Below are 13,196 nucleotides of genomic sequence, written 5' to 3' on the forward strand. Positions count from 1 at the left end.
AACTAATTAAACATCAAACTATTGTCGTTAGGAATGAGCAAATCCACTACAAAAATTAGCAAGGAGAGGAACATCGGGGGTCATTCAGAGTTGTTCGCTCGTTATTTTTTTTCGCTACGGAGCGATTAGTCGCAAACTGCGCATGCGCAATGTATGCAGCGCGCCTGCGCCAAGTAAATTAGCACAAAAGTTTGGTATTTTACTCACGGCCTAACGAAGTTTTTTCATCGTTCTGCTGATCGTAGTGTGATCGACAGGAAATGGGTGTTTCTGGGCGGAAACTGGCCGTTTTCTGGGAGTGTGCGGAAAAACGCAGGCGTTTCAGGGGAAAACGCGGGAGTGTCTGGAGAAACGGGGGAGTGGCTGGCCGAACGCTGGGCGTGTTTGGGACGTCAAACCAGGAATGAAACTGACTGAACTGATCGCAATCTGTGAGTAGGTCTGGAGCTACTCAGAAACTGCTAAGAAATTTCTATTCGCAATTCTGCTAATCTTTTGTTCGCAATTCTGCTAAGCTAAGATACACTCCCAGAGGGCGGCGGCCTAGCGTGTGCAATGCTGCTACAAGCAGCTAGCGAGCGAACAACTCGGAATCACCCCCATCAGTGGCAGTGTGAGGAAAGGTCAGATCATTACTTTTTCTTTATGTATTTCAGGATAGATTTAGCAACCCCAGGTATCTAGATAATGGGTCCTAAAATAGTGCTCTCTAAAACAAAACCCAGCTAGTACAAGTATGACTGGATGCAATATTATGACTCTGCAATTCTACTGGATAAGGACCCCGGTTGTAACAGAAACGACATCATACCTTGGATACTGGAAAGTCATCCTCTTTCTCTGAACCTGCAATTACGTCACCCTGGCTTTCATATCGAATTAGCCAGTTATCATTCCCTCTATCTGCAAAACAAATCGCAAATTGTTAGGTGTCTGAATAAGAAAACGGATGTTACACATGTACATTAATATATTAATCTTGAATTAAATATGAAAAACTGCAACAATTTGGTTTGGATACATATTATTCTGTACTATAAAGTCAGACAAATGTTGTCAAAGAAACAAATCGTAAAAGATGAATCTTATAAATATCTGTATGTAGGAACTGATGGGTGAGCAAACCTGAAACATCAGAAAGAGACTTACCAGTGTTCCTAATGACATAGTCCAAAATGACGAGTCTCTCAAACTGAGACTGGAGTTGCTTTCGAGTATTCTCAGGCAGAGGTTCAGTTTCAAACCGACGCAGCCAGTGGTCAGCCTCCTTATAACCATCAACAAAGAGTTGAAAAGAACCACCCTAGAATAAACAAACCATTGAAATGCATTGCTCAGAATACTGCAGTTTTCATCTAAGTGTGCACAAACACCAATATCATACCATAAATAAATTGCCCATGGGCAATGGGGAAAGGGCACAGTAAAACCAAGACTTCAGTCTAGATCAGAGGACACATCTTGAGAACTGCCAAATAGCATTTGCTATGCATACATTAATGTGAGCAATGCCATGTATACATGAACAGGTGGTTTTACCCATAGCAAGTATATAACCAGATGATTAAATTATAATATATTACATATAAGCAGAATGACAGATATAACCTCTTGTTGTAATCATACCGAGGTGGGGGAGCAAAATATTTGTATATACATGTAATTGCTGCAAGGAGGCTTTGTTATCTTGATGTTTATTAGATTTGTGAACAAATTTCAAAATACTATCAAGATGTATTGCTGGTATTTTGAAGGATACAGGCATCACTTCACTGCAAGAGTTGTCCTGGCTGTAACCGGTGAGCAGTGGAGCCTGCACTGCAGTACAAGGGCCTCTCAGCAGCTAGTGGTGTAGACCATTAACAAACCTCTATGTACTTTGGTAGGGCTTCGGTCACAATTGCCAGCTCCCTACAACCCACGTTTAAGATATACAAAACCTGCCTTTTGATAGGTCATTTATTAAGGTTATTTTTATTCTCCATAAATCTAAGAATGGTCTACATTTATGCTAGAACAGCACTCAAATTACATTTGTTTGTTTTTTTCTTAATTGTACAGGGAACAACCGGTAAATGCGTTCCAGCACACAATGCGCTGGAACGCATTATCACCCACACTTTCGGGGTGCGTCACAACTGGAAAGATTGCATACGCCGGACATACATACGGGTTGGAATGCATACCATGGATATCGGAGTTTGTGGATCAGAAATACATTGAGGGAAAGGAGACTGAACATTCCCAAATGGGACACCATAATTATATATTTTTATACAGACAATCTTGGTGGAGACAGTGGGGACCGGAAACATGTTTTTACTCTGGGATTTATACACTTTATACACTTTTATGGTGCACACAATCTTTTGTTACAGTGCTTATGCATAGGTGAAGGGACCACCTATTGGCTGTTGCTGTACCTGCGCCGGTTTATCCCTTGTTTTATACATGCAATGTAGAGTTCCAATATGGCAAATCGCGTCCAGAGCTACAACAAGATTTCCTATAAAAGGTACGCAAGAAAGTGTTCTCTACCTGAACAGACAGGACACGCTGCACTCCAGGGGTATACCTGCCTTTCGAGAAATACGCCCTGCTGGCGTTGAAACGCGTTAAGGATACAGGCTTTCTATCACAAGGATTTATACTCTAAAGCTACGGGGAGCTGTTACACATAACAGCGATAAGCCCTGCATTTTCTGGATCCACGGCTCACCACTGCGACTGGGAACATCTATGCTGCATTTCTTCATCCTTTGCAGCCAGACCGCACACGCCAAGCTGAGCGGTGGAAGCTACGTCAGCCGCCTCTTCAAGTCCGGCACAGATCGGCGAACGGAGCCCCTGTCGGATGCCCGCCCAATAGAAGTTAGGCTCCTTGTGGGTCACACACACCAGGAAAGTTTACCTCATTCAACTCCGGATATACCAGCTAATAGCCCCCGTTTGCAAAGCACGGAGGTACCGGAGACGGTGTGAATTGGGCTAGGACGGCGCATTGAGACACCCCGCACGGCACGGCTTCCAGATTGTCCACTGAGGCTCTGGTGAGTGTCTCCGTCCGGACTGTGGGACAACACCGGGGAGCAGAGACCGTAGGAGCTCCTGCCCAGTGGTAACTGTGTGCACACAGCTATTAATATACACGTGTCTTTTTTCTGCAATAGCTACCCACTGTTATGAACTTACATTTTTACAACTGGCTAAAAGAAAACAGTTGCTAGTGACTTTTGTTCTATTAATTAGTAATAATAGTGTGCATATATATAACCCATAAAAGGCTGTTTACCTTCCAGGTGTTATTTATAAACTAATTACATGCTATTAATTAGGCTCATTCAATGTTAATCCAGACATTGTGTTGTTTTAAGATTTATCACCCCCGGGAGGTTGTTGTAATTTTTACATGCATTTAAGAAAATAAATGTTTTAATTTACTCTGGTTGTCCAGCGCCACTTGTTAATTGTTTTATTTGTTGTGTTTTAAGGGATTGGCAATTCCCTTTTTCAAGAGGCTGCTGACAACCAAGTGCAGTGCTATTCACCTGAGCGCATAGCTTTTTCCATTTTTTCCACGCAAGAAAGTGTGCACTAGTGGAGGTACAATAACTATACGCAGCCGAGCACCACTGTAATTCAATTCACCCCTTACAGACATTTCACTTCTAACATTACAAATCCTTCCAGCACACAGGCAGCAGAAACAAATGTGGTACAATGGTGATAAGTGCTATTGTGGAAACTAGGCTAATGTGGTGGCAATACTGGATCCAAGTGTAAAAATACAGTTCACTACTATGACAAATAATCTGGGAGTGTAAGAACAAAATGTACAACAAGTCATAGCCTCTTACCTTAGGGGGTAAGCCTACGCGATTAAATTTGCGACCTACTTGTGGCACTTTTTCTAGAGCATATTTTTTGCCTCTTGATTTGGCACGATCTATTGCGCTGTAATTGAACGTCTCACTGACCAGCCAAACCACCTTAACAGAACAAAACAATAAAATTAGGGTGTGAAAAAGATTAGTTTAATACAATTTATGGTGTATTCTATCGAAGTGACCATAATTAAATAGGTCTAGATTCATAGACAGAAGCAAGTACCATTAGACATCAGGTTATTTAAGTAATAACAGAATACATACATTAAAGGAGTCAGAGCTTCAAATTTATAGACCCCGCCATCTCTGGAATATCTACTGTTTGAGTCGAGTCCCTCTTGGTAGTTTGAGTTAACCAATAAAAATTATTATCACAAAACCTTGTGCAACATCCGTTCCATTACGTTCTAGCAGAATTTAGTATACTGCACAGATATCTAGTCAAAAATGCCACGAGTCCACATTATAGTAATAATAGTGCTTTTAAAATAAAAGTTCCATGTGGACACACACCAAAAAGTAATAATTTATTTTTTGTCCTAAATCAATTAATCTACCTGTATGTTTTTATGGATTGTGCGAGGAAATCATACATCCACAAGACATGGTAAGAACATACAAAACGCAGTACATATAGGGCTATGGTTGGAATCAAACTCATGACCTCAGCACTTACTTAGGTAGCAATGCTAATCACTGTGCCACTGTGGCGATACACTAGTTAAAACATGTCAAACAGAAGATGATGCTCCGTCAGCATTAAACAGGATTGTGTGAACTACGCCAGTAAGAGTAATAGGTTCTAATTTTAGAGGCGATAAATAATGCACGAAAAGTCCATTATTAAGCACTCGGATGGGAACATCTGCAACACTCAAACGACTGCTCTTATTACTGGTGCTGCAAACGGTTTGCCATCAGCCGATACCAGACTTGTTCTTTTCCACTATCTACATGCAGAATAGCCATATTATAAGATGTATTAGACCACTCCATAACCAACAATTACCAGGTGTAAGTAACAAGCAATACGTGGATTTGCAGGTTTACAAAAACATGTTTTCACATTTTTCCAGCTCTTGTTAGTAAATACAGAACCATGTTTATCTCAAACAAGGCTGCAGATTAACAGGAGATAAATACAAATGTATCTATTGTCAAAGATGCCATTTAGAATCTAAATATAAAACTCATAAATAATCGCTATAATGAGCAGTTTAAGACCAAGTCAGTCAGGTTTATGGAGTGTTTCAGGAACAAATAAAAGCCCACCATCACCTTAGTTTTGGGTACAACGCCTAATCCCAGTTTTTCATCTACTAGATATGCTCCAGCTTCTGACAGATATCCCTGGTTAGGGACAAGGCAGCCGCGGCCAAAGCAGCAAGGACAGCAAACTTTGTGAAAATATTTGGTCCATTTTGGGTTAAGGTGACCATAAGGCTCTTCTGATTTTGGTTTGAACACGCCAATTATTTTCTGGGGAAAGATGGAGAAATAAATAGAGGTTGACATAGAAAATAAGATTTTACACTTACCGGTAAATCTATTTCTCGTAGTCCGTAGAGGATGCTGGGACTCCGTAAGGACCATGGGGAATAGACAGGCTCCGCAGGAGACATGGGCACTTTAAGAACGACTTTAGACTCTGGGTGTGCACTGGCTCCTCCCTCTATGCCCATCCTCCAGACCTCAGTTAGAGAAACTGTGCCCAGAGGAGATGGACAGTACGAGGAAAGGATTTATGTTAATCCAAGGGCAAGATTCATACCAGCCACACCAATCACACCGTATAACTTGTGATAAACTACCCAGTTAACAGTATGAACAAACATAGTCTCGGTCCAAGCCGATGAACTAGAATATAACCCTTATGTAAGCAATAACTATATACAAGTCTTGCAGAAGAAGAAGTCCGCACTTGGGACGGGCGCCCAGCATCCTCTACGGATTACGAGAAATGGATTTACCGGTAAGTGTAAAATCTTATTTTCTCGAACGTCCTAGAGGATGCTGGGACTCCGTAAGGACCATGGGGATTATACCAAAGCTCCCAAACGGGCGGGAGAGTGCGGATGACTCTGCAGCACCGATTGAGCAAACAGGAGGTCCTCCTCAGCCAGGGTATCAAACTTATAGAACTTTGCAAAAAAGTGTTTGACCCTGACCAAGTAGCAGCTCGGCACAGCTGTAGTGCCGAGACCCCTCGGGCAGCCGCCCAAGACGAGCCCACCTTCCTAGTGGAATGGGCCTTAACCAATTTCGGTAACGGCAATCCTGCCGTAGAATGCGCCTGCTGAATCGTGTCACAGATCCAGCGAGCAATAGTCTGCTTTGAAGCAGGGCCGCCAACCTTGTTGGCTGCATACAGGACAAACAGTGCTTCTGTTTTTCTGATCCTAGCCGTTCTGGCCACGTAAATTTTCAAAGCCCTGACCACATCAAGGGACTCGGAATCCTCCAAGTCACATGTAGCCACAGGCACGACAATAGGTTGGTTCATATGAAAGGATGAGACCACCTTAGGTAGGAATTGAGGACGGGTCCGCAACTCCGCTCTATCCATATGGAAAACCAGATAGGGGCTTTTATGTGATAAAGCCGCCAATTCCGAAACTCGCCTAGCCGAAGCCAAGGCTAACAACATGACCACCTTCCAAGTGAGATATTTCAACTCCAGTTTGAAGTGGTTCAAACCAATGTGACTTAAGGAAACTTAACACCACGTTAAGGTCCCAAGGCGCCACCGGAGGTACAAAAGGAGGCTGAATATGCAGCACTCCCTTCACAAAAGTCTGTACTTCAGGCAAAGAGGCCAATTCCTTTTGAAAGAAAATGGATAAGGCCGAAATCTGAACTTTAATGGAGCCTAATTTTAGGCCCAAATTCACTCCAGTTTGTAGGAAGTGAAGAAAACGGCCTAGATGGAATTCTTCCGTAGGAGCATTCCTGGCCTCACACCAAGAAACTTATTTTCGCCATATTCGGTGATAATGTTTAGACGTCACGTCCTTCCTAGCCTTTATTAGCGTAGGAATGACCTCATCCGGAATACCTTTTTCCGCTAGGATCCGGCGTTCAACCGCCATGCCGTCAAACGCAGCCGCGGTAAGTCTTGGAACAGACAAGGACCTTGTTGTAACAGGTCCTGCCTTAGAGGAAGAGGCCACGGATCTTCTGTGAGCATTTCTTGCAGATCCGGATACCAGGTCCTTCGTGGCCAATCTGGAACAATGAGAATTGTTCTCACTCCTCCTCTTCTTATTATCCTCAACACCTTGGGTATGAGAGGAAGAGGAGGAAACACATATACCGACTGGAACACCCACGGTGTCACTAGGGCGTCCACAGCTACCGCCTGAGGGTCTCTTGACCTGGCGCAATACTTTGTAGCTTTTTGTTGAGACGGGATGCCATGTCTATTTGGGGTAGTCCCCACCGACTTGCAATGTGCGCGAAGACTTCCTGATGAAGTCCCCACTCTCCCGGATGCAGATCGTGACTGCTGAGGAAGTCTGCTTCCCAGTTGTCCACTCCCAGAATGAACACTGCTGACAGAGCGCTTACATGATTCTCCGCCCAGCAAAGAATTCTGGTGGCTTCCGCCATTGCCACTCTGCTCCTTGTGCCGCCTTGGCGGTTTACATGAGCTACTGCGGTGATGTTGTCTGACTGGATCAGAACTGGTCGATTGCGAAGTAAGATCTCCGCTTGACGTAGGGCGTTGTATATGGCCCTTAGTTCCAGGATGTTGATGTGAAGACAAGTCTCTTGACTTGACCAAAGTCCTTGGAAATTTCTTCCCTGTGCGACTGCTCCCCAACCTCGGAGGCTCGCGTCCGTGGTCACCAGGATCCAGTCCTGAATGCCGAACCTGCGGCCTTCCAGGAGGTGAGCACTGTGCAGCCACCACAGGAGAGATATCCTGGCTCTGGGAGACAGGGTGATCCTTTGATGCATTTGTAAAGGAGACCCGGACCATTTGTCCAGTAGGTCCCATTGAAAAGTCCTCGCATGGAACCTGCCGAAGGGGATGGCCTCGTACGATGCCACCATCTTCCCCAGGACACGGGTGCAGTGAAGCACTGAAACCTTTTTTGGCTTTAATAGGTTCCTGACCAGAGCTATGAGCTCCTGAGCCTTTTCCATCGGAAGAAAAACCTTTTTCTGTTCTGTGTCCAGAATCAGGCCCAAAAAGGTCAGACGCATTGTAGGAACCAGCTGGGACTTCGGAATATTGAGAATCCAGCCCTGCTGTTGCAACGTCCTCACTGACAGTGACACGCTGTCCAGTAACTTCTCTCGAGATCTCGCCTTTATGAGGAGATCGTCCAAGTATGGGATAATTGTGACACCCTGCTTGCGCAGGAGCACCATCATTTCTGCCATTACCTTGGTGAAAATTCTCGGGGCCGTGGAAAGCCCAAACGGCAACGTCTGAAATTGGTAATGACAGTCCTGTACCGCAAATCTCAGGAACGCTTGGTGAGGAAGAAAAATCGGAACATGAAGGTAAGCATCCTTTATGTCCAGGGAAACCATCCAATCCCCCCCTCCAGGCTGGCGATGACCGCTCTGAGCGATTCCATCTTGAACTTGAACTTTTTCAAGTACAGGTTCAGGGATTTCAGATTCAAAATGGGTCTGACCGAACAGTCCGGTTTCGGAACCACAAACAGGGTTGAGTAATACCCCTTTCCTTGCTGGAGAAGAGGAACCTGGACTATCACCTGTTGCAGGTACAATTTTTGAATTGCAGATAACACTAACTCCCTTTCTGACGGAGAAGCTGGCAGAGCAGATTTGAAAAACCGGCGAGGAGGCATCTCTTCGAATTCCAGCCTGTATCCCTGAGAAACACTCTATTGCCCAGGGATCCACCTGTGAGTGAACCCAGACGTGGCTGAAAAATCGAAGACGTGCCCCCACTTGATCTGGCCCCCCCAGGGAAGCCCCAGCATCATGCGGTGGATTTTGCAGACGTAGGGGGGGGGGTGGGGGGGGGGGGGGGGATACTGCTGCTCCTGGGAACTAGCTGTGTGCAATTTTTTTCCCTTGCCTTTACCTCTGGAAAGAAAGGACGATCCCCGTACCTTTTTGCTTTTATTTGAACGAAAGGACTGCATTTGGTAATGAGGTGCCTTCTTAGTATGTTGTGGGGGAACATAAGGTAAAAAATTCGATTTACCAGCCGTAGCAGTAGAGACAAGGTCCGAGAGGCCTTCTCCAAACAACTCCTCCCCCTTGTAAGGCAACGACTCCATATGCCGCTTTGAGTCGGCATCCCCCGTCCACTGTCGGGTCCACAAGAGTCGCCTAGCAGAAATAGACATAGCATTTATTCTGGAGCTTAGTAAACAAATGTCTCTTTGAGCATCCCTCATATATAACGCAGCATCCTTGATATGTTCTAGGGTCATTAGAATGGTATCCTTATCTAGGGTCTCAATCTCCGTAGACAAGGAATCTGTCCATGCTGCGACAGCACTACAAACCCAGGCCGATGCCATAGCCGGCCTAACAATAGTACCAGAATGTGTGTAAATGTACTTCATGGTAACTTCCTGCTTACGATCCGCAGGATCCTTGAGGGTAGCAGTATCCTGGGAAGGCAGTGCCACCTTCTTGGATAAGCGTGTCAACGCCTTGTCTACTTTAGGCGAAGATTCCCATCGTATCCTGTCCTTTTGTGGGAAGGGATACGCCATAAGAATCCTTTTGGGAACTTGTAGTCTCCTGTCTGGAGATTCCCAAGCCTTTTCGCACAATTCGCTTAGCTCAAATGAGGACGGAAAGGTGATCTCAGGCTTTTTCTCTTTATACATGTGTACCCTCGTGTCAGGGAGGTTCCTCAGTAATATGCAAAACCTCTTTAATAGCAATGATCATGTAACGAATACCTTTAGCCACTTTTGGCTGTAATTTTGCATCCTCATAGTCGACACTGGAATCTGAATCCGTGTCGGTATCTGTGTCAGTGATCTGGGATAATGTGCGTTTCTGAGACCCAGAAGGTCCCGGTGCCACTGGGACAGTCATGGTCTGACTACCTGACTGATCCCTAGCCTCAGTCTTGTCTAACCTCTTATGCAATAAATTTACATTAGCATTCAAGACATTCCACATATCCATCCAGTCCGGTGTCGGCGTTGCCGACGGTGACCTGACAATCATGCACTCCCCCCCTCCTCCTTAGGCGAGCCTTCGTCAAACATGTCGACACACACGTACCGACACACTCCACACACACAGGGAAACTTTTCTGAAGACAGGTTCCCCTTTAGGCCCTTTGGAGAAAGAGAGAGAGTATGCCAGCACACACCCCAGCGCTATACGAACCCGGAGAAAAACACAGAATGTTTACCCAGTAGCGCTGCTGTAATGTATAATCGCCAATTATGTGCCCCCCCTCTACTTTAAAACCCTCTTTCACCGTGTGTCAAGCAGGGGAAAGACCGGGGAGCTTCCTCTCAGCGGTGCTGTGGAGAGAAAATGGTGCTGGTGAGTGCTGAGGGAGAAGCCCCGCCCCCTCGGCGGCGGGCTTCTGTCCCGCTCAAACTTAATAAAATATGGCGGGGGCTCTTTTATATACATGTACAGTGCCCACCTGTACATGTATATAGTCATTTGCCATAGGAGAGGTATTCTATTGCTGCCCAGGGCGCCCACCCCTGCGCCCTTACAGTGACCGGAATGTACATTACAGATATAGCTTTAGGTAGAATTAAGGTGAGTGAAACAAAATACTAAAGCAATTGTTTGGTTCCCCACCCCAGGTCTAAAACCATTAAACAAGTGAACACACAAAATTCTTAACAGTTACATATAAGGTTTGCATATTTCTATATTGCATTATCTTGTATTTTAACTAAGGCTTGTGGCAGGCAATTGCATCTGTTGCACAATCTGCAACATCATGAGAAAGCATGTAGTTCATCCTAGCTTTAGCAGATGATAAAGGGTCGTCAAATGAACCACTAAATTATTTCGTTTTATTTAGGCTTTCTGAAATATTGGTGCTGAAGACAACTATGCACCAGAGTAGTTTTTGTGTATACCACATATACAGGGACCTGAAACTACTGTCCCTAAGATACAAGCACACTCAAAACTAGCAATCGCATTGCAATTGCTACACACCACACAGCAGAGGAATACCAAGAGCTGAATGCGTACCAGGCCATGTTCATAAACTCCTGTTTATAGTACATACCCCCTTTGGATCTTTAACAAAATAGCTTCCACTTGAGCCTTGTGAAATTCTTTCTGGAAACACACCACTTTCAATAGCTTGTTCGGCTCTGTGAATCACATCAGCAAATTCGATGTCATCCAAAAATACGTTCAGCTCTTCACTACCGCCATGACCTACAATAAAGAAAAGCAGAGGGTTTATCAAAAGGTGGATAGGTACAATATTGATACAGGTGTAGTGGTCATCAACTCTTCTATTGTAAAGCAAATACTGTGTGGTGGAATCCTCGTACAATAGAGACTAATAAAACAATTTAAAACGGAATCTGTTAAGTTTAAAGGGACGGAGTAGAGTCGAGGTAAACAAGGCGTTCAGTGCTGAAGCCACCACTAGCTCATGCTTCTGTCAAATCAGCTCTACTTCTACAGACTAGTACAAAAAAAAAAAATAAGAATTTACTCACCGGTAATTCTATTTCTCGTAGTCCGTAGTGGATGCTGGGAACTCCGTAAGGACCATGGGGAATAGACGGGCTCCGCAGGAGACTGGGCACTCTAAAAAGAAAGATTAGGTCCTATCTGGTGTGTACTGGCTCCTCTCTCTATGCTCCTCCTCCAGACCTCAGTTAAGGAAACTGTGCCCGGAAGAGCTGACACAACCAGGAAAGAATTTGGAATCCAGGGTAAGACTCATACCAGCCACACCAATCACACTGTACAACTTGTGATAACCATACCCAGTTAACAGTATGAACAACAACTGAGCCTCAGTAACAGATGGCTCATAACAATAACCCTTTAGTTAAGCAATAACTATATACATGTATTGCAGAGAGTCCGCACTTGGGACGGGCGCCCAGCATCCACTACGGACTACGAGAAATAGAATTACCGGTGAGTAAATTCTTATTTTCTCTGACGTCCTAGTGGATGCAGGAAACTCCGTAAGGACCATGGGGATTATACCAAAGCTCCCAAACGGGCGGGAGAGTGCGGATGACTCTGCAGCACCGAATGAGCAAAGGCAAGGTCCTCCTCAGCCAGGGTATCAAACTTGTAGAACTTAGCAAATGTGTTTGAACCTGACCAAGTAGCAGCTCGGCAAAGCTGTAAAGCCGAGACCCCTCGGGCAGCCGCCCAAGAAGAGCCCACCTTCCTTGTGGAATGGGCCTTTACTGATTTTGGATGCGGCAATCCTGCCGCAGAATGAGCTTGCTGAATCGTGTTACAGATCCAGCGCGCAATAGTTTGCTTTGAAGCAGGAGCACCCAGCTTGTTGGGTGCATGCAGGATAAACAGCGAGTCAGTTTTCCTGACTCCAGCCGTCCTGGCTACATAGATTTTCAAAGCCCTGACTACATCCAGTAACTTGGAATCCTCCAAGTCCCGAGTAGCCGCAGGCACCACAATAGGTTGGTTCAAATGAAACGCTGATACCACCTTAGGGAGAAATTGGGGACGAGTCCTCAATTCTGCCCTGTCCATATGGAAGATCAGATAAGGGCTTTTTACATGACAAAGCCGCCAATTCTGACACACGCCTAGCCGAAGCTAAGGCCAATAGCATGACCACTTTCCACGTGAGATATTTTAGCTCCACGGTCTTAAGTGGCTCAAACCAATGTGATTTTAGGAAATCCAACACAACGTTGAGATCCCAAGGTGCCACTGGAGGCACAAAAGGGGGCTGAATATGCAGCACTCCCTTAACAAACGTCTGAACTTCAGGCAGTGAAGCCAGTTCTTTTTGAAAGAAAATAGATAGGGCCGAAATCTGGACCTTTATGGATCCTAATTTTAGGCCCATAGTCACTCCTGACTGTAGGAAGTGCAGGAATCGACCCAGCTGGAATTCCTCTGTAGGGGCCTTCCTGGCCTCACACCAAGAAACATATTTTCGCCATATACGGGGATAATGTTGTGCCGTCACGTCTTTCCTAGCCTTTATCAGCGTAGGAATCACTTCATCTGGAATGCCCTTTTCCGTTAGGATCCGGCGTTCAACCGCCATGCCGTCAAACGCAGCCACGGTAAGTCTTGGAACAGACAGGGCCCCTGCTGTAACAGGTCCCGTCTGAGAGGCAGAGGCCATGGGTCCTCTGAGATCATTTCTTG

The 13,196-nt window shown here is 45.2% G+C and overlaps 1 protein-coding gene across 3 annotated transcripts in view; it reads right to left on the reverse strand.

The window, feature by feature from the left end:
- PI4K2B (phosphatidylinositol 4-kinase type 2 beta) overlaps nucleotides 1-13,196 on the reverse strand; it is a 41,237-nt gene that overhangs the window by 9,439 nt on the left and 18,602 nt on the right. For 2 of the 3 annotated variants that reach the window (XM_063943466.1, XM_063943468.1), the window contains exons 2-6: nucleotides 11,101-11,255; nucleotides 5,166-5,366; nucleotides 3,858-3,989; nucleotides 1,150-1,303; nucleotides 812-903 (exon numbers count right to left, since the gene is read on the reverse strand). In XM_063943466.1, coding sequence (XP_063799536.1) covers nucleotides 812-903; nucleotides 1,150-1,303; nucleotides 3,858-3,989; nucleotides 5,166-5,366; nucleotides 11,101-11,255 — 734 coding nt within the window. The remainder of the gene's footprint in view (nucleotides 1-811; nucleotides 904-1,149; nucleotides 1,304-3,857; nucleotides 3,990-5,165; nucleotides 5,367-11,100; nucleotides 11,256-13,196) is intronic. The other variant, XM_063943467.1, reaches the window with a different exon arrangement.

Source organism: Pseudophryne corroboree, chromosome 10 (assembly GCF_028390025.1).
Source record: "Pseudophryne corroboree isolate aPseCor3 chromosome 10, aPseCor3.hap2, whole genome shotgun sequence".
Classification (NCBI taxonomy): domain Eukaryota; kingdom Metazoa; phylum Chordata; class Amphibia; order Anura; family Myobatrachidae; genus Pseudophryne; species Pseudophryne corroboree.